Raw genomic sequence first — 27,869 nt, forward strand, 5'->3', positions numbered from 1 at the left:
CTACTGGATAGCACAGAGAGCTATATTCAATAATCCTATGATAAACCACAATGGAAAAGAATATTTTAAAAGAAATTTTTAATTGATTTACTTTGCTGTACAGTAGTAATTAACACAACACTGTAGATCAACTATACTTCAACTTTTTTTCCTTTCTTTGTATGAGTGGGAAAAGTATGGTGATATAAAATTTGACAAAATTAAAGTCCTCCAAACTTGTCACAGATCCTGCTAAAGAGGTCTGAATTGGACAAAGGCTATATAGAAACCAGTCAGATCAAAAGGATTTTAATGGAAATATGGAAGCTAGAAAGCCAAATATTGTAATTTGAACATTTATTAAGAAAGTATTTACTGTTAGTAACCATATCTGACACTTTGCAAATATTATAGTAAAACTGTCTTAACACACAGGGCAGGAGTAAAAATTCAGTTATGTAAAATGCAGCATTCCATTTTTGCCAAGTTAACCAGAAACACTGTTTTATCAGTCTGTAATGTCCTTTTAAAGTGCACATAGGTAGACACATGTACACACACACACACAGAGCTAAACTTAACCAGATAGTACACTGTAGAGAAAGAGACCAAATGCTAAGAAATTCAGCCCATCCCTGCTGATGAGGGACAAATGGGGAGGACCAGTCCCAGGGGGTTAAACCAAATTCATGTCATTTAAGATTGCAATACTGCCCACGTTCTACATTTCAAATAATGTTTATGTTTACTTATTTGCTTACATTAAGGTGTCTTGCAGGATTCCTCCTCCAAATACATTTTAAGTTTTTTTGGGGGGGAAGATCAGCTCAATAAAAATTTCAAACGTGACACTTTTACATACTTTTAGTCATTTAGCAAAAAAGTACTGAGCACCTACATTGAGTTGGAGACTTAGCAATGTATGAAACCCCTTCTCTTAATAAGCTTACATTCCAGTGGACGTGAATTTAGGTATGCTCATCACTGTATAAATTAGGGCTTCCCACGTGGCTAACCATACTCATGTCTTTTCTAAGCTCTAGTATAAGAGCTGATTAAAGTCACTGCAGTGACTGGTATTCACGTTCTCATGAAATCCCATATGGAACCCTTCTCATTAGATAAGTCTCTGCTGTACGGACTACTGTAAATGTTGATGTTGAGCAGAAACATTACATTTTCATTAAAGAAATTCTTTTTCTACTATGAGAACTCAAGTGAGCGGAAAATTTCAGCTCTTGTTTGAAGACTTCAGAACAAAATGGAACACCACATTACAGAACTTTGCCTCTGTACGGAGTCTCTGATGCAGGATAACCCTTACTATACTCTTCACTTGTGTAGAATTTATCACTGTGGACTCTTTGATGAATTAGAAGACCTGAACTCCAACGGAAACCCTTACCACACGCATCACATTTGTAGGGTTTCTCTCCTGTGTGGACTCTCTGATGAGCCTGGAGGTTTGATCTCTGACTGAAGCCCTTTCCACACACTTCACATTTGTATGGTTTTTCCCCAGTGTGGACTCTGTGATGGGCTTGAAGACTTGAAAACCCACTGAAGCCCTTGCCACACTGTTCACATTTATAGGGCCTCCCTTCTGTATGGACCCTCTGATGGGCTTGGAGGCGGGAACTCTCACTGAAACCCTTCGTGCACACTGCACATTTGTAGGGTTTCCCTCCGGTGTGGACCCTCTGATGTGCTTCAAGGCGTGAGCTCTGACTGAAGCTCTTCCCACACATCTCACATTTATACGGCTTCACTCTGGTGTGGACTCTCTGGTGGCCTTGAAGATATGCTCTCTGACTGAAGCCCTTCCCACAAACCTCACAGATGTATGGTCTCTCTCCAGAGTGGACACTCTGATGGCTCTGAAGGTAAGACCTCTGACTGAAGCTCTTACCACACTCATCACACTGGTAGGGTTTCTCTCCTGTGTGGACTCTCTGATGGGCCAAAAGAGTTGAGGCCTTGCTGAAGCCCTTCTCACATTCTCCACATTTATAGGGTTTCTCTCCTGTGTGAACCCTCTGATGAATTTGAAGATTAAAGCTCCAACTGAAGCCCTTCCCACACTCCTCACACTTGAATGGTTTTTCTCCCGTGTGAACCCTTTGGTGGCCTTGAAGGTGTGAACTCCGACTGAAGCCCTTCCCACACTCCTCACACTTGTATGGTTTCTCGCCGGTGTGGACTCTCTGATGCCCCTGAAGGTATGAATTACGACTGAAGCCCTTCCCACATGCCCCACATTTGTACGGTTTTTCTCCCGTGTGGACTCTCTGATGGGCTTGAAGGTATGAACTCCGACTGAAACCCTTATCACACTCCTCACACTTATAAGGCTTCTCTCCCGTGTGGACTCTCTGGTGAACGTTAAGAACAGATCTATGACTGAAGCCTTTACCACAGGCGCTGCATTTGTATGGCCTCTCGCCAGTGTGGATTCTCTGATGATCTTTCAGTTTCGAATTCCAGTTGAAGCCATTCCCACACACCTTGTAAGGTTTCTCTCCATTGTGAATTTTCTGATGGCCTTGAAGATACGAACTTTGGCTGAAGCTGTTACCACATGTGTAACGTTTATAGGGTTGTTCCCTAGTGTGGACTATCTGATGGTTTTGAAAATGTGAGGCCAGACTGAAGCCATTAGCACATGCCTCAGAATTATACGGAATCTCTTCCATGTGAACTCTGTGCTGAATGTTCAGATCTGAATTACCAATGACACCTTTCTCACACTCCACGTCTGTGTATCGTTTCTCTTCAGTGTGGATTTTCTGATGGGCTTGAAGACAAGAATTCTCATTAAAGACATTCCCATTCTCCTCAGATTCATGGGATTCCTCCTCGATGTAGACCCTAACAATACTACTAAGGTCTAAGCTATGACTGAAGCCTTTCTCGTACATGCTGCATCTATCAGACGTCTCTCCTCCGGGTATAAGTTCACATGTGTTATGAGAGGAGCACTGATTGATGCTCTCCCTGTATTCACATTTAAATGGCTTCTCTTTTGCGTGTCCTTTCTGATGCGACTGCAGATGTGAATTCTCAAAAACACAATGATCTCCTCTACAAACACTCTGATGAATACGAGGAACTGACCTGTAACTACAGTCCTTTTCACATGGACTGTATGTACGAGGCTTTCCTTCTAAGTCTAATTGCTGATGCACTTCAGAGCTGGAGTCATTGCTGAAGGCTTTTCTGTACTCATTACCAGGATAGGGCTTTTGCCCTGTTTGAATATGATTAAGCAATGAAACCTTCATGACATCTTCTCCACAGTCATGGCAGCTAGAGCTTTTTCCTGTTCTGTGCACACCCAGATTATCACCGTGATGTGAGAGCCAACTGATGCTGTCAGATTTACAGAAATCGTTTTCCGTGGAAACTTGCTGACATCGACACTGATAATTACGTGACTCTGTAAGGTACATTTTCCTCCAAGAATGGTGGGCTCGCCAAGAGGGAAATTCTTGACTTTTTATGTCATTGGAACCGTCTCCTATGTGAGTCAAGACGTAGTTCTCATCTTCAGAAATCTGAACTGGTATTCCTCCCCAAACCTGGCAGAGGGAATCATCTTGTTTTTGCAACTGAGAAATATTCTCTTGGAAGTTTCTCATGGAATCTTGACACCCAGTTAACCTGCCTGCACCTTGTTGCCAGGACTGCCAGGTGGAAAGCACTTTGGGGGAAAAGCAGCTTAATCCCACTTCTTGAATACTTTCCATATTATGTAGACTCTTGGTTCCTATAAGAATAAAGAGATTTTAGACATGTGCACAATGAATGCTTTTACTCAGAGATTTCAAGATTCTGCACTTAGATCATGACATAAAACTTCAATAAACTGGAGGAAACTTTGTTACTACCTCTGACAATACTTAGAATATCATTTACCTTTGGCTACACCAGGAATAGAAGTAGGATCCACAGAATTTGGGCTATGCATATGCCTCAAAATCGGCTATGCAATGCAGCCTGGACATCAAAGATGGTGGCTCTCTTCAAAAGGTCTGGTTAAACCATGGACACATTATCATGGGCTGCCTGGAGATTCCAAGGAAAAAACAGAAGGGGGTAGTCTCAAACTGGAAAGAATATAGTTTCAAGCGGACAAATGTGTTTTGCCACACAAAAGATTGTGTGTTAAATGCTGTGCAGATGAAGGTAAACAGAGACCTGTAATCGACTCTTGAGGTCTTGTATGGCCTATCTCTAATGAGTCCATTTTCATGAGATTAATGAGTTCTCCTATGTCATTGTAAGCCATAACCAGTTTTAACTCCTTTTAAAAGATATTTTGCAATTACCAAGGGCCATGGGGCAGGTGAAATGTGAAACACTGTGACAGAATTGCACGGGCAAGATGGGAATTTGCTCTATGACTCAAGAAACTCAAACCAGGGCTCTGTAACAACCTAGAGCGGTGGGATGAGAGGGGAGGTGGGAGGGAGGGTCAAAAGGGAAGGGACATAGGTATACCTATGGCTGATTCATGTTTATATTTGGCAGAAACCAACACAATACTGTAAAGCAAGTATCCTTCAAAAAAGAATTGCACAGGCAAGTTTCATGGTCCTTTGAGGCAACTTAACAAGCAAAACTCACTGAACACTGACTTTGTCATTTTGCTGATAAAGTACTTTAACGTTTAGGGAATCTGAGGCACTGGAAGAGTTGAAGATGGGTATGTTTGGGTGGAAATGGCTTGTCTGTTAGTTACTAAAGCTCAGGTTATCAGCAGGCAGCATATTATTCACATCCTAGTGAGAACTATACTTATTCCCGGAGAATAAGTGGTCCAACAGGGCTGAAGCAATAACATGCACTCTCCTAATACTTGGCAAAATATTAATTCTCTTTCAGTATCCAAGGTGAGGGGAAAAAGGCAGTAAAAGGGGATTTTTTCTCATAACGTGAATATTGTCTTCAAATGCAATAATTCTTCCTTAGCTACTTGTGTTTTCCTGTCTCTAAACACTGGAGTGTGTCACACACAAGGAAGCGCACTTTGCTGTGTGCACTGTCCCGCCCTCACTGCCTAGAACACGCCTAGTGAACAGCAGCTGCTCAGTAAGCATTTAATGAATAGACCACAGCTTGAGTCATTCTCAGTCACAGAACTGAAAGGGCATGCATGTGTAAGTTACTTTTTATGGGAAAGAAGCTGGTGATGGCAAGCTGTATGAGAGGCAGGGTTACACTCAGTTATCACTTGCCAGTGAGAAAAGCAAAGGTCACAAGAATCTTGTGGACTGTGTCTTTTTAATTTTGAAAATAACCTTTGAAATGGTGCAGTTTTTCTTACACAAAATCTTACTCTTAGCCCCACCCTATCGCCAACTTTTAAAACAAGGTAAAAAAAAAAAGGGTGACACTGACGACTGTGTGGCAACAGGCTGTGGGGCAATGCGTTGGCTGCAGGGCCTATCGTATGTCCATGAGTACTCACCTCAGTACTTAAAAACAAGAATGCTTAGCAGTGTCTTCGGTTTCTCAAAAGCAAGGCTTTCAGTTATTATACTAACGTTTTGTCACCTAAAGATGAAATGGAGTTCCCTGGTGGTCCAGTGGCTAGGACTCCACACTCCCAATGCTGGGGGACCCGGGTTCCATCCCTGGTGAGGGAACTAGATCCCACACGCTGCAACTAAGACCTGGTACGCTGCATGCAACATGCAGCATATAGCTAACTGCTGCATGTTACAGCCACATATTGGATTATGTAGCAATGATTTTTTTTTTAAAAAGAGCTATAATCTCAGATTGGGAGGGATTTCCCCAAGGTACCATGAAGGAGAAAAATTAGTACTTTAAAAATAAGAATATATATTTTCAAAATTTTGCATGAATATAAGGTATAAACATGTTAATATATGGAAATACTAAATAATAAGGTACTTCAAAATATGACATTACATTCCTACTGATACTATCAGGCAGGGGGACTAGCACACCACGGCCCTAGCTCTGTTTTTGTATAGCCTAGGAACAAGAACAGATTTTACATTTTTTAAACTGGTGTAAGAAAAAACATTTGGTCTCTTCAACAGAGATCAAATATGGTCAGCAAAACCTAAAATATTTACCATCTGGACCTCCAGAGAAAAAGTTTGCTGACATTTTCTCTGAAGAGTATGTTGCCTGTATGACCTTGAACCTGAACTGAGATAACAACAGAAAAATCATAGAAGCGAAGTAATTTGTTTTGAAATTTTCAATTGACTCTCATTCCTACCCAGGAGCATTTCCAGCTGCACAGCTGTGACCATGGCTTTTGACATCAGATTCTGAGGACTCAAGAAACATTACTAGAATGTTTGGACTCACATAGATGTCCAGCTTGGAAGTTCTACTTTAAAAAGAAAATTACAGCCCAGTACCCCCTTGTGAACACGATGCAAGAATCCGCAACAAAATATTCTGAATTCAACACACATTAAAAAATCGTACAAGACAATCACATAGGACTTATTCTAGGAATGCAAGGATGGTTCAACATCTTCAAATCACTACATGTGACACCCAATATTAGCAAAATGAAGGATAAAAATCATATGATCAAAAGCAACAAAAGCAAAAATAAACAAGTGGGACTACATCAAACTAAGAAGCTTCTGCATAGCAAAGGAATCCAACAGCAAAATGAAAAAGCAAACTTACTGAATGGGAGAAAATATTTGTAAATCATGTATTTGATAAGGGGTTAATATCCAAACTACATAGAGAACTCATACAATTCAATAGCAAAAAACAAACTATTCAATTAAAAAAAAGTGGGCAGAAGACCTGAATAGACATTTTCCCAAAGAAGACACACAGCTGGCCAACAGGTTCATAAAAAGATGCTCAACAACATTAATCACCAGGGAAATGCAAGTCAAAATTACAATGAGCTATCAACTCCCATCTGTTGGAATGGCTATTATCAGAAAGATGTGCGTGTGTGCTCAGTCGCTTCAGTTGTGTCTGACTCTGCGACCCAATGGACTGCGGCTCACTAGGCTCTAAGACAAGAAATGACAAACGCTAGCAAGGATGTAGAGAAGAGGGAAGGCTTGCACACTGTTGGTGGGAACATAAGTTGGTGCAGCCACTATGGAAGTTGTTATGGAGGTTCCTCAAAAAATTAAAAATAGAACTATATAATTCAGCAATTCTACTTCTAGGTATTGATCTGAAGAAAAAGAAAACACTAACTTGAAAAGATACAGCCCACAGGGTTGCAAAGAATCAGATATGACTGAACAACAAATGTGCACTGTACATGTACACTGCAGAATTATTTATAACAGTCAAGATAAAGGAACAATCTTAGTGTCCACTGATGGATAAACGGATAAAGAAAATTCAATAATAAATAAAAGTGAAATCTTGCCATTTACAACAATACAGGTAGACCTTGGAGGCATTTAAAGACAAATACTGCTCGATCTCTATTATATGTGGAATCTGAAACCACTCCCCAACACACACACACACCAAGAAAGCTCACAGATAACAGACGGTTGGTTGCAAGAGGCAGCAGTTTGGGGATGGGAGAAATAGGTGAACTGACTTTTTTTTAATTTAAACAAACTGAATAAAATTAAAAAAAAAAAAAGGAAACTGTAGCTAGGTCAAGAGAGTGTTACATAGTAGAGGATGGGAGAGTAAGAAGTAAGACCAGAATGAGAAGATAAAGAACTGGGCATTTGACTGAGGAAGTTAATGCGAGAGTGTCTCACCTGAAATTGCTGCTTGGGAGGGCAGATTATCCTTTAGCACTGATCATTTCTGATATTTCTTTTCGTTGCCTGGCTATTCTTAACCTTTTAGGAATAAGGAGTACCTATCCATGAATACTAAAGGACACCTACACAGAATTAGGACAGGCGTTCAAATGAAAACAAACGACACTCTGGAGTATCTCTCTATCACATGGTTTACTCTATATCTGTTGGCTGCCTCAGGGAGGACTGAAGACAGTGAAGACCATGCGTGTATTAACTGACTCCCTCATTCAAGGCACACAGCAAAGCAAGCCAGGTGACCAGAAGCAGAAGCATCACTGAGACAGGTCTGATGGGCAGCAAGTGGGCCAGTGCAGCTGGGACAGAAGAAGTGAGCTAGGCTAGAAGAAGTTACAGCAGTGAGGGTACAGACACCTCAGGGCCTGACCCCTTCTGACTCGTGTTCTGGGAGGGGCTCTCTGGCTGCTGGGTGACTGCCGGATGGTTCTCACCTGAACACCCATCTCTCTGGGTCTCCATCATCAAACGCTCTTCTCTCTCCAGCTGGAATATAAGCTCTGGTTTGAAGGGCTGATTTCCTGTAAAAAAGGAGAGAAGAGCAAAAGTTTTCAGTTTTCACCAAGTCCAACCTGTGGTTTTTTGTTTTTTTTTTTTTCCCCTCCTGAATCATATTTTTGTTTTTTTGGGTTTTTTTTCCTTCTTCTGATTCATGTTTTTGGAGTCATATCTAAGAAACCTTTGCCTAACCAAGGTCATGGAAATTTTCTCCAGTGTTTCCATCTACAAGTTTCACACTGCTGCATTTTACATTAGGCCCTTCATCCACTTTGAGTTAATCTTTCATTTTGTAGGTGGGAGGCATGCAAATATATGCATACGGAAGTCCAAGTGTTTCAGCACTATCTGTTGAAAAACTACTTTCTCCAGTGAACTGCCTGGGCCCCTGCAGTAGAGTTGCTTATTCCGTTCACTGCAATAAACAAATCCACTAAGAAGTGTCGAGGGTCGCAATTCATTCTCCCATCCTCCTCCAACTAGACCTAAAACTAAAGGCATAGAGAGTTATAAACTGTATTCCGTAGCTACTTCCACGAATCCTTTCTTTTCCGTTTACTGTGGTTAAGGTATTCCTTTCAAACACAATTCATTTTTCTTTTCAATGATCACCACTTCACATTCTTATTTACTTTTTGGAATGTGTTGAACTAAATATTTTCTTAAAAGACTTTTTTGACGTGGCTCATTTCTTAAAAGTCTGTATTGAATTTGTTACAGTATTGCTTCTGGTTTATCTTTTGTTTTGTTTTTTTTTTTGGCTGCGAGGCATGTGGGATCTTAGTTCCCCAACCAGGGGTTGAACCTGCATCTTCTGCACTGGGAGGTGGAGTCTTGATCGCTGGAGCACCAGGGAAGTCCCCTAACATATTTTCAAAAGTCCAAACTAGACAGAAAGGTGTTACTCAGACAAGTGTGACTCTCTCAAACATCCCTTCCACGCCATCACAACTCACCATTGACAAGAAACTAAATTCATGATTTCCTGATAAATCCTTGTGTTGCTTACATATATTTACTTATTTTCCCTTTTTTCCCTTACACAAACTAGTAGGTATACTATTAATGCTCTTTTGTACTTGGTTATCTTCAGGGAAAATTCCTACAGGTGAGTTGCTGAGAAAGGGTAAATCCATAGTTCTGTTGCTGCTAAGTCATTTCAGTCGTGTCTGACTCTGTGTGACCCCATAGACGGCAGCCCACCAGGCTCCCCTGTTCCTGGGATTCTCCAGGCAAGAACATTGGAGTGGGTTGCCATTGCCTTCTCCAACAGTTCTGTTAGACACTGTCAAATTCTTCTCTGTAGGGGTGGTATCGTGTTGCATTCCCACTGTCAAAACATGAAAGTGCTTTATTCCCCACAACCTTGCCCCCCCCCAAAATAGTGTTAAGTTTCTGAATTCTGGGGGACTTCCCTAGCGGTCCAGTGGTTAAGACTCGGGGCTTTGACTGCTGGGGCCTGGGTTCAATCCCTGGTTAGGGAATGAAGATCCCATAACTTTCATGAGACAGACAAAAAAAAAAAAGTTTTTGAATTTTTGCTAACCTCATGAATGAAAAATGGTGTTTCAGTATAACTTGAATTAGTACCTCTCTTACTTTGAATGAAACTGAATAAATATTCATATGTATATATATTTATATATTTGCATGTATGTGTATGTACATGAATACAGGTGTACACACCCAGACACACCCCTAATCCTAGCTCTAAGCCCTGAGACTAGGAAACAAAGATACCACAGTGGCAAGGACAGTTCCTAGCATCCAAGGCCTATTCTGTAACCTTTCCATATAACAGCATAGCTTTGGGTATAACAGCTTTTAGTGAGTCCTCAGAGTCCTCTAGTAAATTATTTGAGGCTCTGGGCACCCCCCAGCTTGCCACTGGTGTCAGAGTGTAGTCCTCAGGATTCCTGAACTCGGCCTGCACACAGAAGCATGTAGGCATATTAGGGCCGTGGCATGTGTAAATTACCCTCATATGGTTCAGATATAAATTATGCATATGAGAAAAGAGCATTCACATAAATGATAAAGTAAATGGGGTGAAATATTACTCTAGGTGTGTGTGCTGCGCTCAGTCCTATCTGACTCTCTGTCACCCACGGACTGTAGCCTGCAAGGCTCCTCTGTCCATGGGATTTTTCAGGCAAGAATTTAAGAGTGGGTTGCCATTTTCTCCTCCAGGGCATCTTCCCGGTTTAGGGATCGAACTTAAGCTCCTGTGTTTCCTGCATTATAGGCGGATGCTTTACCACTGAGCCATAGGTAAAAGCGATAGGGGTATTCTTGTTCTATACTTTTGCAAATTTTCTGTATGTTTGAAGGTATGTCACTAAAGCAGAAAAACGAAAATACCTCAGAAAAACCACAGCTACAGTTACTGGCACCATGAAAATCTGAAAAGCTGCAGCAACTCAACTTTATGGGGCAGGACCACAAGCTCCCCATTCATATTAACAGTTCAAGGGACAGATTTTTTTCCTGGACAGAAACACACTGTCTCTGTCTCTGGGATTACTAGGACTTGTAGGTACCTAAGCTAAGAGGACGATTTTAGGAGTTCCAGAGCTTCAAATGACTGCACCCACAAAGGTATCCCAGGAGGCTGACACTGAGTCCCCGAGGCGCTGTGCTCACCCACTGAGAGCAGGTTCCGGAAGTTCTCCAGCATCACTTCCTGGTACAGCTTCCTCTGAGCCGAGTCCAGCAGCCCCAGCTCCTCCTCGGTGAAGACCACGGCCACGTCCTTGAAGGACACTGGCTCCTATGACACCAAACACACACACACACAATGTTTATGGAAGAGGGACAGCCCCGAGAAAGTGTCAAGGACAGGAGGTGGTTCCGGATTCCCAAGGACCGAGTCACATTTCTGCAGCTGCCTTCTGTTTGCCTTTCACACTACTGATTCGACCCACCAGAAAGGCTGCAGGAAAAGGAATCCTTGCACTTTAAACTGCTGCCTTTTGACAGTACCCCTGTAGGTAAGTCCCCAGAGCTCTGCTGCATTGCATGGGCTGCTAGAAAAGCTTTAGTTCCAACAGTGTGCAATGGAGTCTGTTTTCCCTCTTTTTATATACATATGCCGCTCATTTGATGTGCCAGACTTACAGGGCATGAGTCACTCTTCCTATCCAAGTATGGAGCCCCTCCTCTGTGCCCCCATACAGATGTGCAGCGTTTATGGACACAGCTCTGGGGCCTCACTCTGCTGTGGGGCCCTGGACCCAGTCCTCACCCTCTCTTCATCTGCAGGCTGGTAACTGTACCTTAGGGTACTGGTAATAATAAAATGAGTGACTATAGGTAAAACACTTAGGAACAGTGCCTGGTACACAGCATGTACCCAATGTGTGCATACTAAGTCACTTTAGTTGTGTCCGACTCTTTGTGACACTATAGACTGTAGCCCACTAGGCTCTTCTGTCTGTGGAATTCTCCAGGCAAGAACACTGAAGTGGGTTGCCATGACCTCCAGGAGATCTTCCAACCCAGGGATCGAAACCGCGTCTCTTTATATCTCCTACATTAGCAGGCAGATGGGTTCTTTACCACTAGAGTCACCTGGGGAGCCCAGTTCAATTCAGCCGCTCAGTCGTGTCCGACTCTCTGCAACCCCATGAACCGCAGCACGCCAGGCCTCCCTGTCCATCACCAACTCCCAGAGTTCACTCAAACTCATGTCCATCGAGTCGGTGATGCCATCCAGCCATCTCATCCTCTGTCGTCCCCTTCTCCTCCTGCCCCCAATCCCTCCCAGCATCAAAGTCTTTTCCAATGAGTCAACTCTTCGCATGAGGTGGCCAAAGTACTGGAGTTTCAGCTTCAGCATCACTCCTTCCAAAGAACACCCAGGGCTGATCTTTAGAATGGACTGGTTGGATCTCCTTGCAGTCCAAGGGACTCTCAAGAGTCTTCTCCAACACCACAGCTCAAAAGCATCGATTCTTCAGGAGCCCAAGTATCTAATAAATGCTAACTATTATTATGATTACTATTACCATCATCACTGCTGACATTTCACTTCAGGGCTACACAGTAATTCAAGGAATTGGTGGTTGAGAATATAGTGAGCTGATATAAATAATGCATGCTTACTTAGTTTCAGAGTATATATTATTAACAATGTTGCAAGATTGTTTCCACATAGACCTTAGTCCCTAGAACTCTGCTGGTTATCTCCTGAAGATAAATTACAAAGAGTAGAAATGGTAATGTTGAAGAAAAACAAACTTTAAAGTTTTGAGACCATAATGGCAAGTGTTTCCTCCAAAAAGATTTTCCTTAATTTATTCTGCGTCCAAGGAAGTATAAATTTCTAAGCCTCCATACTCTGGACAACAACGGACATGAATACTTAAAAGCAAAAACCAAAAAACTTTGATAATCTCAGAAGTCAATTTGGGAAGCCAAAACTAGTTATCTCAAAAACTTGCACAAAATTGATAAGCAATCCCTCTCTTGTCATATGTTTACTGGTCATCTCTGTTTCTTGCTTTGTAATAACATTCATTCACTTGGGGACACTAAGGCCTTTTCTTCCATATATGATATAAAGACTTTTCTTCCTACCTTGTTATCTTTTAATTTTTATTTGCTAATAGGGAAATTTAAAATTTCTAAATGAAGACCTGCTCAACACTGCATTTGTTCTGGCTGGAGCTTCAAACATCACAACTTCAAGTCTTGGTCTCTGAATGAGAACTCTGGTTTGGTTTGTTTTTTCATTTTTGCTTTGTGTCTCTTTCCACCCCAACAGTATGCCTGATACTCTTGGTCCAGAAAGACTTTGGAATTGGCCAGACACGTGCCTACTGTAGAAACCTGAACAGGATCTGAACTTACATGAACCTCTTATTTTCATGTTGACGGTGAAGATGATTCAGTCCCTCTCAGAGCAGTGAATAGAGAAAGTTACCTGTGTCTTTTTCTTTGGAGTATAGTTTCTTTACAAAGTTGTGATAGTTCCTGCTACACAGTGTCTGTATGACTTACAGTGTGACTAAAATTTTACAATTAAGTACCTGTACTGCTCTAATAAATTCATGAATGGTATAACACAGAAAGGTACACACACAGACACAGACACACACAAAGAAAGCTTTCAGGTCCTGGAAAGAAAGAATCTAGAGCTTTTTGAATGAAAACAGCTAACACTCTTTTTCTGAGTTCAGCCTCAGTATGATTCTGTTAGACAAAACTACTCTTTAGCTATCTTTATACAGAGTCTGTGGGGTACCACTTAAAAAAACTTATTAAAAAAAATTTTTTTTTAAGTTTTGAGTCCCTAGAACATTGGACAAATAATATTAGAATTCTCTCAGAATTACTCTGAGTAAAGATTAAATATAGGGAAAATGATTCTGTTGTGTAAAGCTGCAAGAATCATCAAGACGTTAAAGGTTGTGAATGAGGAATACTTTTTTTAAAAGGAGGAGAGTGTATAATAGTTCACTGAAATAATAGATGACAAAAATTGAGTGCTATAATCTTATGTGAAAAAAAGACAATTCTAAATTGTATCTATTATTGCAAGTCTAGTTATGAATGCACGTGAAAAATAAACATAAAAAAACAAGTGATTTGTAGGCAGGGTAATAATGTGTGGGCCTTCCCATTTTAAAAATTTCCATTCTCTTTTACACTATTAGTTGTGAAAAACGTGGTAATATATAAAAACTGAGAAAGGAAATTTTAAAGAAAGTGAACCAACAGAGCATGGCACACAAATGGTATTAAATGCTGCCATTCTTTACTCTTGGCAAGGAAGACAAATAAGGTATCCACTGAGAAATGAAATTACCTGTTAAGTGACAGAAATAAAAAATCCAACTCACCTGGAACTTCATCATCTTCTTGTCCTTTTCCTGGGGAAAGGCAGAGACCTGAAGAGACACAAAACCAGGAAGAGGCCATGAGGGAGGGGGAAACGCATCTCTGTGCAAATCAGAAAAAGGTGTCCCTTCTCCTGGGCAGATGCAGCCACACACACCTTCACAGGCAGGGTGTGGGCGGGGGTCTAACCATCCCTAGGCTAACCCGGCAGGATGCCCACCGGCGAGGGGCAGCCTGCACCGCCACACCCTGCAGCCCTCACACAGCTCGAGCCTCCCCAGATTCGCACTGTGAACCTGGGGAACGTGGAAAAGGAGACACAGTTAAGTGGGACAGGAAGTACCTCTGAGGAAAATTTGCTTTTAAAACCTCTAATTACTATATATTTGCTGCACATTTGCTCTATATTCCTTGTGTGTGTGCTAAGTCACGTCTGACTCCTGGTGACCCAGCAGACTGTAGCCCACCAGGCTCCTCAGTCCATGGACTCAGGCAACAATACTGGAGTGGATTGCCATTTCCTTCTCCAGGGGATCTTCCCAACCCAGGGACCAAACCCATATCTCTTGCATCTCCTGCATTGGCAGGCGGATTCTTTACCACTGCACCTCCTGGGAACCGCTCTATATTGGCACTGTTAAAGATTTGCTATAGATTTTTTAACCATGGTTAAATCAACCTCTCTAGGCTCACTTCTGCAAGCTGCATTCAACACTAGGATTGTAATAGTACAAACACCATAAGATTGCTGTTAGGATGCATGGGTGAGTAGTGGAAAACTGCTGTAAATACACCAGTGTTTGAGATTGATATCTGGTAGCTTCAGAGAAAGTGAAAGTGAAGTGAAGTCGCTCAGTCGTGTCCGACTCTTTGCTTCTCCATCCATGGGATTTTCCAAGCAAGAGTACTGGAGTGGGGTGCCATTGCCTTCTCCAGGGGATCTTCCTGACCCAGGGATCAAACCCGGGTCTCCCACATTGCAGGCAGACGCTTTACGCTCTGAGCCATCAGGGAAGAAGCAGGCACTATTCTGCAATATAAAACAGTCCTTCAAATGGGGGTTGTAAGAAATCTGGGCAGCAGAGATTATGGTTTTTCACGTAATAATTTGTTGCCCCGATAATATTGCAGGTGGCCAAAAGGTTCATTCATGTTTTCCGTACCATATTAGGGAAGAACCCAAAAGAACTTTTTCACCAACCCAATAACGTTCGTTTAGACTTTGAGACCACCCTTCTGAGATGCTTAATGGCTGGTGAATATTCCTCCTGAAGCTGGAGGAGATTCCAGTGGGACAACCCTCTTCCCATATGAGTATGGTAAAGATTATAGAAGCCCACGATGATACTGGATCTAGGTGAAGCACTGGCTCTGTGCTTGACCCATGGGAGGATCCAGAAACCACGAGCTTGACTTCTTGGGTTCTTCCTCGACTTCCTTGGTGGCTCAGACGGTAAAGCGTCTGTCTACAATGCGGGAGACCTGGGTTCGAGCCCTGGGTTGGGAGGATCCCCTGGAGAAGGAAATGGCAATCCACTCCAGGACTATTGCCTGGAAAATCCCATGGACAGAGGAGCCTGGTAGGTTACAGTCCATGGGGTCGCAAAGAGTCAGACACGACTGAGCGACTTCACTCCTCGAGGTTATTTACCATTCTCAACAGTCATTTACTGTTGTTTATCTTTACTATTCTCAAGCAACTTCCAAGTCATCTGTGGAAGAAAAAGAACTCAAAAGAAGGGAGGGAGGGCTAATCACAGGCTTTGTGGCCACATAGTGTCTCTGTGGAATAAGGTTCCTTTTGTTCCTTTTACAACCTTTAAATGTAAAAACCATTCTCAGCTGGGGAGGGAGAGGAGCTTTACAAAAATAAGCTATGGGCAGTAGTTTGCCCACCTGCATTCTCCACCCTCTTAGGTTTTTCTGAAGTCTTTACTGAATTTGTTACAATACTGCTTCTGTTTTGTGTTTTTTTGGCCTGTGAGGCACGTGGGATCGTATTAGTTCCTCCACCAGGGATTGAACCCACACCCCCTGCATTGGAAGGAGAAGTAGTAACACTGGACTGCCAGGGAAGTCCTAGCCCTCTTAGCTTTTAACACTCAGCTGGTCCAAGATACCTTTTGACAAGTTTGGGCTGCGATCTTATTAATCCCTAAAACCCACTTTGCCATTCTAATAGAAGCAATGCTTTGTCCAAGCAGGCGATGAAGGAGGGTGTGGGAGAGGTGTCAGTCCCTGGGTTGGGAAAATCCCCTGGAGGAGGGCATGGCAACCCACTCCAGTATTCTTGCCTGGAGAATCCCATAGACAGAGGAGCCTGGTGGGCTACAGTCCATAGGGTCACAAAGAGTCACAGGACTGAGCACCTAGTTAGCAAAGTAAAATTTTGCAAGTTAATTAACCCCTCAATGCCTCTGTTTCTTCATCGGTAAAATGTAAATAAAAACAGGAAGGATTCTGTTGTGGTCCAGTGGTTAGGAGTCCACACTTTCACTGTCCAGGGTGCTGGTTCAATCCCTTGTTGAGGAACTAAGATGCCATGGGCAGCATGACATGGCCCAAAATAAATTTTTCTAATGGAAATAAAAATAGGTTTATCATGGAGAATACATGAGTTAAGGCATCAGAGCATTAGAAAGCCAGTGAGGTTCATTATAAGCACCCAATAAAGATTAGCTATTATTAGTGTCATCCTCATTGTCACCATGAAATATACAGAAGCCACACATTAGCCCTGGTTTGTTTCTAAGTATATTTATTTTAGGTAGTAATTATCAGTAGGCATATATCACCTCTTGAATATTCCTAAAAAGCTGGTGGCTTCAGCATCCCACCAAAACTGACTGCAATATGAAACGTATATGAAAGTAAAGTCATTTCAGGGACAAGTAACTTCGTTGGAGTCACAAGTAGTGCCAAGTGACTTTATCAATTTCCACTGCTGTCGAAAGTTAAAATAAGGAATATCTTCATTCCTGCACAATCTTTCAGTGTGATGCGATGGCCGAAACTCACAGGATTTACACTGAAAGTAATTCTACTATATGTAGGTTAAACAATAAATGTTTAAAAATTGAATGAAGCTGTTCAGCAAGCACTTTTCCAACCTTAAAATAGATAAAGATCACCTGGGGTTCCTATTAAAAGGAAGCACCTTGGTCCCACCCCTACCAACAAAATTCTAGCTAAATTGGTATGAAACTGGATCCTAGGACTTGCCTCGATACAGAGCTCCCAGGCAATAATGGTGCTTGAAAGACGCCAGAGAAAAACAATGCATTGCCACAGGGGTACAGTGATTCAAACGGTTCCAGATTTTTCATTAGAAATCACGAGGCCAGAAGGAAGTAGCACAATACTTTTAAAGGAGTGAAAAAAAGAACTGTCAAAGCAGACTTGTATACTAAAGACAACAGTTTAGAAAAATATTTAGGGATGAAGTTTCGTGAAAATGTTCTCTGATAAACTCAGAATTCATAGGGAGCCTACTTGCCTTAAAAGGATTGGTAAAGGAAAACTTTCAAAGGCAACAAGGGGAAAAAAAAATGTATCATCAGGAAGGAGTCACAGACCAGTAAATATCTGGGAAAACATGATAGATGGCTTATCTCTTGAGTTCTTTAAAATATATTTTGCCATTGGAAGCAAAAATTATAACACTGACAGTTTTCAAAGTATATGTTGGGTTGGCCAAAAAGTTCTGATTTATCCGTAAGAGTTTTTTACATGACAAGTAGAACATAAACATAACGCATTATTTTTTCTCTGGGCAATGCTTTTTGGTTTCTTTCTTTGTCTTTAGTTTAGAGTTTATCCTGTTTGGGATGTGCTCAACTTCTTAGGAGAAAACCTCTAGATTACACTTAAGATGCTAGAAAAGAGAAGCAAGATAAACCCAAGTCAAACAAAAGAAAGGAAAAAATAAAGGTAAATGCAGAAATCAATGAAATTGAAAACAGATGTGTAATAGAGCCAAGTCAATGGAACCAAAAGTATTCTTTTTTTTTTCTTACCATAACAAAAACTCTAGCAAGAATGACAAAGAATAAAAGAGAGATTTAAAAAACGTTACCAATATTAGGAATGAAAGAGTACATATCATGACTTCCAGAAGAAAACATAAGAGAAACTCTTCCTGACTTCGAGTTAGGCAGAGTTCTTAGACGTGAAAAGCACAACTCATAAGACACTGATAAATCAGACTTCATCAAAACTAAAACTTTTGCTCTGCAAAATACACTGTTCAGAGGATGAAAAGACAAGCCAGTCTGAGAAAAAATATTTGCAAATGACATCTGACAAAGAACTTATATTTAGAATACATGAATAACTCTCAAACATCAATAGTAAGGAAAATACAACTCAGTTACTCAATTTAAAATTTAGCAAAAAATATAAACATTTTAGTAAAGAAGATAAATAAGCTGAAGAAAAGATGTATCTGCTGAACATTATTAGTCATTAGAGAAATGTAAATTAAAGTCACAATAAGATAACACTTTATTATGATATAATAAAGTTTTTTAAAAAACCAACAGAAAATAAGTGCTGACAAGGATGTGAAGCACCTGGAACGCTCGTATATCATTAATGGGAACACAAAACAGCAAATATCCTGGAGAACAGTTTGGCTGCTTCTTACAAAGTTATACATACATTTTCTATATGACCCACCAATCCCATTCCTGGTTATAAATTCTAGAGAAATAAGCAAACAAAACAAAACCTTGTACACAAGTGTTTATAACAGCTTACTCATAACTGCCAAAAGCTGGGTAGCTCAGCTGGTTAAAAAATCTGCCTGCAATGCAGAAGACCTCAGTTCAATTCCTGGGTCAGAAGTTCCTCTGGAGAAGGGATAGGTTACCCACACCAGTATTCTTGGGCTTCCCTGGTGGCTCAGACGGTAAAGAATCTGCCCGCAATGTGGGAGACCTGGGTTTGATCGCTGGGTTGGGGAGATCCCCTGGAGGAGGGCATGGCAACCCACTCCAGTATTCTTGCTTGGAGAATCCCATGGACAGAGGAGCCTGGCGAGCCACAGTCGACGGGGTCACAAAGAACCGGACACGACTGAGTGACTAAGCACAGCACAAAAACATCCCAAATTTTCTTCAGTGGGTGAATAAACTAGTATAACCATAAACGTAACATTAACCAGCAACAGAAACAAAGTACTGATACACACAACAACTTGGATGAATGTAAAAGGCATTACACTGGGAATGGTTCTCAGAACTCCCTGAGATGCTGTTCCTGGGTTATAACCCTCAATTTGCCCAAATAAAATTTTCCATTAAAAAAAAAAAAAAAAGGCATTATCAGAGTGAAAGATACCAACCTTAAAGGGTTACACATGGTACAAGTTCATTTAAGTGGCATTCTCAAAAAGATGAAACTATAGGGTTATAGTGGTTTCCAGTGCTTACAGACTCAGTGAGAGGTAATTATAAAGGAAATATAGAAGAATTTTTTGGGGGGTGATGGCACTGTCCTGTAGTTGATGATGGGGGTAATAATACAAATCTATACCTGTGGCAAAATTAATAGAATTGTACCCCTCAAAGGGAAAAATAGACAACTTTACTGTATGACGACTGTTTTAAAAAACCTGCCTCTCCTCTGTAAAATGAGGGTAACTGTTGAGACATAAGGTAGTATCTGTAAGTCACTGGAAACACTGCCTAGTCATAAAACACAATCTATAAATGTTTGCTATCATCATTTCTATCAATGTGTTTCTTAGGAAGCTTGTCTTATATCATGAAAAGAATTGTTCAGAAACATTTCAATAACCTGAAATAAATGGTGGACCCTATAACTGGCCAATATTAAAGGCAATTAAGGAGTGTCCCCATGGGTTACTTCTTTTCTGTTTCTGTTTTTACCTAATTCCAATTTCACAAATTTTGCACTGTAAACCCTTGGTGCTGACAGTCTGTTGAGTGTCTACTCTAACTTCAAACCCTTGCCAATCTTGTCCCATGTGCTGGGCACACAGAGGAAACTATGACGTGGTCCCAGGAACAGAATTTTCAGTGTATGGAAAAGAGACAAGAAACAAAGAGTGGTCCAATGGCTATGACTCCACGTTTCCAATGCACGGGACCCAGGTTTGATCTCTGGTGGAAGAACTAAGGTCCCAAACGCTGCAGGGCAACTACTGAGCCTATCCATTCTGGAGCCCGTGTGCCACAGCTGCAGAGAACCTCTGCCCCACAACAAAAGATCCGGCGTGCCGCAATGAAGATCCTGAGTGCCACAACTAAGACCCAGTGCAGCCAAATAAATAGATATTTAAAAAAAAAGAGCCCTAAGACATAGGTAAGTCAAACTGTACAGCAGAAAACAAATGTTATCACCATCACTCTCCAAAGCGCAATGCTCTCATGTCCCCTCGCTTTCTCAAATGAGTGTCATTTTCCAAGCTGCAAAAATAAACACCTTCAAGTAGCTGCTAACATCTCCCTTTCTTGGTTTTGCATATAAACAATGTGTCATCATCAGTTTTGGGCAGTTATAATCAAAAATCGATCACTATTGTACTGACTCAGTGTTGGAGACTTGCTTTAAAATACTGAACAACAACAAAAATCGGGAGGGAGGATGTGTTGATACAAGACTGACAAATGATAACAAGGGTTGAATTTGGGTGATGGTTCTCCAAGGGTTCATTATTTTATTCTTATTACATTTGGCTCTGCTTGTAAATTTCCACTGTAAAAATTTAATGGGAAAATAAAACCTATCATACCTATTTTGTAAAACTTAAGTAAAAATCCAAAAATAAATCTACAGAACAGGAAAACATTAAAATATTACTATTGTTATCTCTATATCCTGTACTACATCCTTATACTTCACGTTTTTTCTTAATTCTCTATAATATGCAAGCATTATTTTATAATAAAAATATGAGTTACAATATTATTTCAAATAAAACACAAATAAACTGCAGATGCAGAGAAGGCAATGGCAACCCACTTCAGTACTCTTGCCTGGAAAATCCCATGGACGGAGGAGCCTGCTGGGCTACAGTCCATGAGGTCACGAAGAATCGGACACGACTGAGAGACTTCACTTTCATGCACTGGAGAAGGAAACGGCAACCCACTCCAGTGTTCTTGCCTGGAGAACCCCAGGGACAGAGGAGCCTGGTGGGCTGCCATCTACGGGGTCGCACAGAGTCGGATACGCCTGACTGACTGAGCAGCAGCAGCAGAAAACCGCAGATGACTGAAAAGCTATCATGAAAAACTCAAAATTTTCATGGCCCCCTACAAAAATCCAAACATGCCTTCTCAATGTGACACTAAACACATTAAGAAACAAAGCAGCATATTGAAACTTCTTGTTGCTGTTCAGTTGCTCAGTCTTGTCCAACTCTTTGCGACTCCATGGGCTGCAGCATGCCAGGCTTCCTGTCCTTCATTATTTCCTGGAATTTGCTCAAACTCATGTCCACTGAGTCGATGATGCCATACAATCATCTCATACTCTGCTCCTGCTCCATCTCATATTCTTCTCCTGCTCTCAATCTTTCCCAGCATCAGGGTCTTGAAACTACCTAAATTCTAATCCCAGTTAAGCCTCTTACTGTATGGTCTAGAATAAACAGCTCATGCTCAGAACTTCCCTCGTAGCCTGGGGCTAAGGCTCCATGCTTCCAACACAGGGGGCAAGGATTCAGTCCCTGATCAGGGACCTAAATCCCACATGCCACAACTAAGACCCGGCGCAACCAAATTAATAAAATTACTTAAAAAAGAAAGCATCATACTCTCTGTGTCTGTTTCCTCATCTTTAACATGGGAATAACAGTATCCCCTCTTGTAAGGATTAAGTACATTCATTCATAGAAAACTCTGAGAATAATGTTTAAAGACTGTCACTATTAGCTTCCCAGGTGGCTCAGTGGTAAAAAATCCCCCTGCCAATGCAGGAGACACAGGAGACGGGGTTTCGATCCTTGGGTCAGGAAGATCCCCTGGAGGAGGAAATGGCAACCCCCTTCAATATTCTTGCCTGAAAATTTCCAGACTGGTGGGCTACAGACTTTGGGGTCGCAAAGCATCAGACACGACTGAGCATGCAAGTACAGGCTGTAATTATTAACTATGCCCAAGCACTCCCCCATCCCTTCTAGCATTTATTCAACAAATATCAGGGCACCTTTGTAGCAGAAGAATTTGACCATGAGTGACATGAATGTCTTCTCCCCTGCGAAGAGATGACGTAAGAGGAAGAAGGAAGCTAAGTCCCACTCAGGTGAGGCTCTGCTGTCTGGGGCCAAAGGGGCATTCCCTTTTCACTGCAGCCTTTTTCAAGAAGTCAAGGCTGTGAAGCAGAAAGGAACCCGGCAGAAATCGGAACTCCATCAGCATTCCCGCATAAATCTCAGTACACATCCCAGACTCCGCGCAGAAGTGACCCTCTCCAAAAATTTAAATTTAAAAATCATTAGGAATCCAGGTACAGCTCTGATTCCTTCAGGGATCAGAGAAGGGCCAGGAACACTCCTGCAAGAGCTCTGACCCCAACCCGGGTTCACAGAAGCCTTTAGGAAACCAAGCGCTCCTCGGGAAATTTAAAAATACTAGTAACAAGAGACCTTGTGGTTTTCAACCACAGGTTAGCCTCTGTTCTAAGTCTTTCCCTATATATTTTCATTTAACTCTCAAACTACCCCTATTAGGCTGACACTGCGGCTTCCCATATGGCGCAGTGGTAAAGAATCCACCTGCCAAGGCAGGAGACGCAAAAGACGCGGGTTTAGAACCCAGGGTCAGGAAGATCCCCTGGAGGACGGCTCAGCAACCCACTCCAGTATTCCCACCTGGAGAACTCCATGGACGGGAGGCTGGTGGGCTGTAGTTCATGGGGTCGCAAAGAGTTGGACACGTCTGAGCACGCATACACAGACAGACACTAATACCAACTTTAAAGAAGAGGAAAGAGAGGCAGAGACGTTAAGACTCTCGTGGAATATACTATTAGGAAGCGTCATCACGGGCTGGTGGTCAGGAAACGGGGTGGGAAAGTACAGAACCCAGGAGACAAACCAAACCCTGCGACATAGGGCCCTGGCTGGGGCCCCTAAACGGGGGATACACCAACAGTCCCGCTCCTGGACGATTAGTCAAAGCGCGCACCATCCCCGCTGCGCCGCAGGCGGTCCCTTCCACCAGACCGAGGCCCAGGTCGCTACTGGCCCACAAGAAAGCGAAGAAAGGTCAGTGTGGACGCGGAAAGAGGGGACCGGCAAACGGAGGGCTCACCTTTCCGAGAGGAACGAAGGCCGCGGCCTCGCGTACCTGAGCCGGAAGTGACTCTGCCTACAGAGACCTCCCGGACTACGCTTCCCAGAATTCCCGACAGGAGCACGGACACAACCACCGCCTGGAGCGGAAGTTCTTCAACGGCGGTATTCCTGTACTTCACTAACCAGTCTTTGCAGGCACGTCCTAGCCTTCGAAAGGGCTGGTTGCTATACTGAGCTTGTGGATTGTATTCTCATAGCATCCCTGCTCGGAACGAATTTCGTAGCCCCGCCTCCCTGGAGCCGAAACGCTTCCAAACCTAGAGCGCCCTACTACACAATTCTGTATTTTCTCCAGCAGACAATGCATTAACTTCGCCTTTTCAGAGCGTAATTGTCTCTGGGATTATTAAGAATTCAATATTCTCTTTATGCTTTGTATAGTCTCTTAATTATCTACAACGTTTCATTATTCAGTTATCCAACCATTATTTCAGTAAAGTATCAACTTACTATTACTTGAAATAAAATACAATAAAGAGCTGAAGATGCATGAGAAAGCTCACTGAAAACACAAACATTTACATAACTTTCTTGGTCTTTTACAAACTATTCCTTCCAGACTAGACAACAAACAAATCAAAATGAGGTTGGCACTGCAAATACTTTGGTTCAATGCCCAACTCAGGTTCTTAGTAGTTGGATGACCTCAGCTAGGAAAATTTTGCTCTGAGTCTCAATGTCCTTCTTTTTAAATGGGCAGATAACCCGCCTCCCTGGGCCTTTGTGAGAATTAAATGTGGTTATTTGTATCAAGCCCTTAAAATGGCTACTATCACTATTATTTATGCCCAAGTATTCCTCCTACCCACTCCTATTTTATTCAACAAATATTTAAACATGTAGCAGAATGTGTAATAATTATTAAAATAAACTTCTCCACTGAGAACAGAGATGATATGGCAAAAAGAAGGATGCTAAATCCTACTCAGGCTAAGGTTCTGCTGCTAGGACCTGGAGTCATTCAATTCTCCTTCCTACAGCCCTCTTCAAGTTAGGGCTAAGAAAGGAAAGGAAGCAGGGAGAAATCACAACTCTGTCTCCCTTGTGCACACACACTATCCTGGAGACACATACACACATACCAACTCCACTTCTGAGACAGAAAATGAATCCAGAAGGAATCAAGGAATAGCCCAGCTTCCTGAAGGGATCAGAGGACTAGTAGTACTGCAGGTGGAAATCTGATCTCTTCCTGGACTCATACAAGTTTTCAGGTAACTGAATATCTGGAATCAAGATTGCTAGGAGAAGTATCAATAATCTCAAATATTCAGATGACACCACCCTTATGGCAGAAAGCAAGGAAGAACTAAAGATCCTCTTAATGAAAGTGAAAGAGGAGAGTGGAAAAAGCTGGCTTAAAACCCAACATTCAGAAAACTAAGATCATGGCATCCAGTCCCAACACTTTATGGCAAATAGATGGGGAAACAATGGAAACAGTAAGAGACTATTTTCTTGGGCTCCAAAATCACAGCAGATGGTGATTGCAACCATAAAATTAAAAGATGCTTGTTCCTTGGAAGAAAAGCTATGGCCAACCTTGACAGCATATTAAAAAGCAGAGATATTACTTTGCTGATAAAGGTCCGTCTAGTCAAAGCTATGGTTTTTCCAGTAGTCATGTATGGATGTGAGAGTTGGACCATAAAGAAAGCTGAGCACCAAAGAATTGATGCTTTTCAACTGTGGTGTTGGAGAAGACTCTTGAGATGCCTTGGACTGCAAGGAGATCCAACCAGTCCATCCTAAAGGAAATCAGTCCTGAATATTCACTGGAAGGACTGATGCTCATTTCAATACTTTGGCCGCCTGATACGAAGATCTGACTCATTGGAAAAGACCCTGATGCTGGGAAAGATTGAAGTCAGGAGGAGAAGGGGACAACAGAGGATATGATTGGATGGCATCACTGACTCTATGGTCATGTTTGAGCAAGCTCCAGGAGTTGGTGATGGACAGGGGAGACTGGTGTGCTGCAGTCCATGGGTTTGCAAAGAGTTGGAAAGGACTGAGTGACTGAACTAAACTGAACATTCCTTGGGAAATACATTAACTAAAGAAACTTTTCAACCTTTTATTTGTGACTATCTCATTTAACTCTCCAAACAATTTTACTAGGTAGGTAATGTCATGCCCCTTATTTTACAGAAAACAAATCCCACCTCTTTTAGGTTGTCACAGAGCACCAGATTGAGTTCCCTGTGTACCCACAATTCTTGATTATGCTCCCAGAATTCCCCAGGAGATAATGGTCACACCATGCCTCTCTGCAGAGGCAGTTGGCCACCTATACAGAGCTGTTGGACTACACTTTCCAGAACCCCCATGTCATTGCCTTCCTAGGACAGGTCAGCTACTACCCTTAGAGCCTGGATTACATTTCATACAATTCCAGAGCACAGTCAAGCAACTTGATTAAACATGTTATTTATTGGATAATCAATCTAATTTTTCATGTATTTATTTGCTATAGCAATTGCTTCTCTTAAAAACTTGCCTATTCATATCCTTTGTAGTCATATCCATATTCCTATGGGGGTTTCATTATCTTAAGATTCAATGTTAAGGATTTTAATCCATTTTCTAGCATATATACCAGTATATGTCAAATAGGTTAATATATGTCAAATAGGTCAATATTTTCAGCCCAGTTGACTGTCTTTTACTTTTAAAATATGATGCCTTTTTAACACAGGAAATTAACATTTCATACATAATTGGTTATTGTTGGCTGGAGCTTTGTGCATTCATAACGAGCAGCTTTTTCTGTGTGCCATTACTATTCCATGTGTTTTTAAATTATTAACTTCATTTAACTTCCACTATCCCACTGAGTAAGTACTATATAATTATACCCCGGCGACTGATTCAGTGATTAACTTGCCCAAAGTTATAACACTAGCAAGTGGCCGTACTGAATCAAGGAGAGGCTGGGGGAATGCAGAACCCAGAAGTGAAGTGAAACGAAAGTGTTAATCACTCAGTCGTGTTTGACTCTTTGCGACCCCACGAACTGTAGCCCACCAGGCTTCTCTGTCCATGAGATTCTCTAGGCAAAAATACTGCAGTGGATTGCCATTTTCTTCTCCAGGGAATCCAACCATGGTCTCCTGCATTGCAGGCAGATTCTTTACCTTTGACCTACGGGAAGTCCAAATTTTTGCTAGTGGTCACTAGTATAGTCCGTGCTCAGTCGCTTCAATCAAGTCCGACTCTGTGCAACCACATGGACTGTAGCCTGCCAGGCTCCTCAGTCCACGGAATTTTCCAGGCAAGAATACTGGAGTGGGTTGCCATGTCCTCCTCCAGGGGATCTTCCCGACCGAGGTATCCAACCCGTGTCTCTTCTGCGTCTCCTGCATTGCAGGCGGGTTCACCGGGGAAGCCCATCCCTCAAAAAAGCCATGTACTATACCAACCCGCTCCCAACCAACTCCTCTGCAAACGCTAGGATTTTCTGCCGAGAAGGAAACGCAAATGCTTCTAATCCTTGTCACCCACAACCATCGCTTCTCTTCCGGGACCACTGTTGGCCCCTTGCCTAGATCAAGAAAGCACGGAGCTGTTACTGGGATTCAAGTCACCACTGCACAAAGGACGTGATGGCCGCAACCTCCCGTGAAACGGAAGTTCTTGTTAGTCACTTGGCAGGTTCCGGAGACTCTCCGAGAGGGCAACACCCCGCACTCCTGAATCGGAAGTGTTGATTGCACGAAACTTCTGGACTACAGTTCCCAGAAACCCCAAAGGGGTATGGGACTACAGCCCTGCCTGTCTGGGGTGGAACTGCTTCCGACTACACCTCCCAGAACCCTCCGCATGGTAGTGCTTCCGCCTTCCCTTCACTGTTTCTTTTAAGTATGGTTAGCATTTGGCCTTCTTCTTTTTTGTAATTTTTTTTTTTTCAAGAAGAAAACTAGAACGTGGGGATTTAAAGGAAATATAGATATTTAGGGGGAAAAAAGAGAAGCTTCTCACATATAAAGAAAATGAACACATTTTAGCAGGAAAGCTATGCCTATGACAAGAAGACTTGCTTTGTTCTGCACTGGACATCGACCTTAAGGAACATGGAATCTCAGACTTGGTTTGACTCCATTGTCTCTTTATATATGCCTGTATTCATCTACTTCTGACTTTGCTGCCTAGCATATACTATTTGCTCCAAGATGCCAAGCACAAGGAGTTCCAAGCACAGGCCATAAAACAAACTGCTTCCTTGTTTCTGACAAACGAGAAGAGCTGCATGGGCAAAGAACTGGAGAAAGTACTGTAATAGGGAAAAAGTCTCTTTCCTTGGAATTTTTTAAGTTTGAACTCAAGCTTTCCGTTGACTACTCCTATATTGTTCTTTTTGATACCGTGTATTTGCTATGAATCTTTTTAGACAAGGTAAGGTCATTGTTATTTAGGGC

At 42.0% G+C, this 27,869-nt stretch overlaps 1 protein-coding gene across 1 annotated transcript; it reads right to left on the minus strand.

The window, feature by feature from the left end:
* ZNF112 (zinc finger protein 112) lies at positions 320–23,455 on the minus strand. Its single transcript, XM_018062546.1, has 5 exons — positions 23,408–23,455; positions 14,129–14,176; positions 10,929–11,055; positions 8,222–8,308; positions 320–3,745 (listed from the first exon to the last, which is right to left on the minus strand). The coding sequence occupies exons 2-5, from the start codon at positions 14,141–14,143 to the stop codon at positions 1,254–1,256; spliced, it is 2,721 nt and encodes a 906-aa protein (XP_017918035.1). The 5' UTR covers positions 14,144–14,176; positions 23,408–23,455; the 3' UTR covers positions 320–1,253.

This window comes from Capra hircus, chromosome 18 (assembly GCF_001704415.2).
Source record: "Capra hircus breed San Clemente chromosome 18, ASM170441v1, whole genome shotgun sequence".
Taxonomy (NCBI): domain Eukaryota; kingdom Metazoa; phylum Chordata; class Mammalia; order Artiodactyla; family Bovidae; genus Capra; species Capra hircus.

Bases quoted from the DNA above. Each gene is read 5' to 3' on its own strand.
- ZNF112 (XM_018062546.1), bottom strand. The intron at 8,309-10,928 runs GTGAGCACAGCG...CCTTTTTTACAG, and splicing joins CCGGAACCTGCTCTCAGTGG to GAAATCAGCCCTTCAAACCA. The intron at 3,746-8,221 runs GTGAGAACCATC...TTATTCTTATAG, and splicing joins CCAGAGAGATGGGTGTTCAG to GAACCAAGAGTCTACATAAT.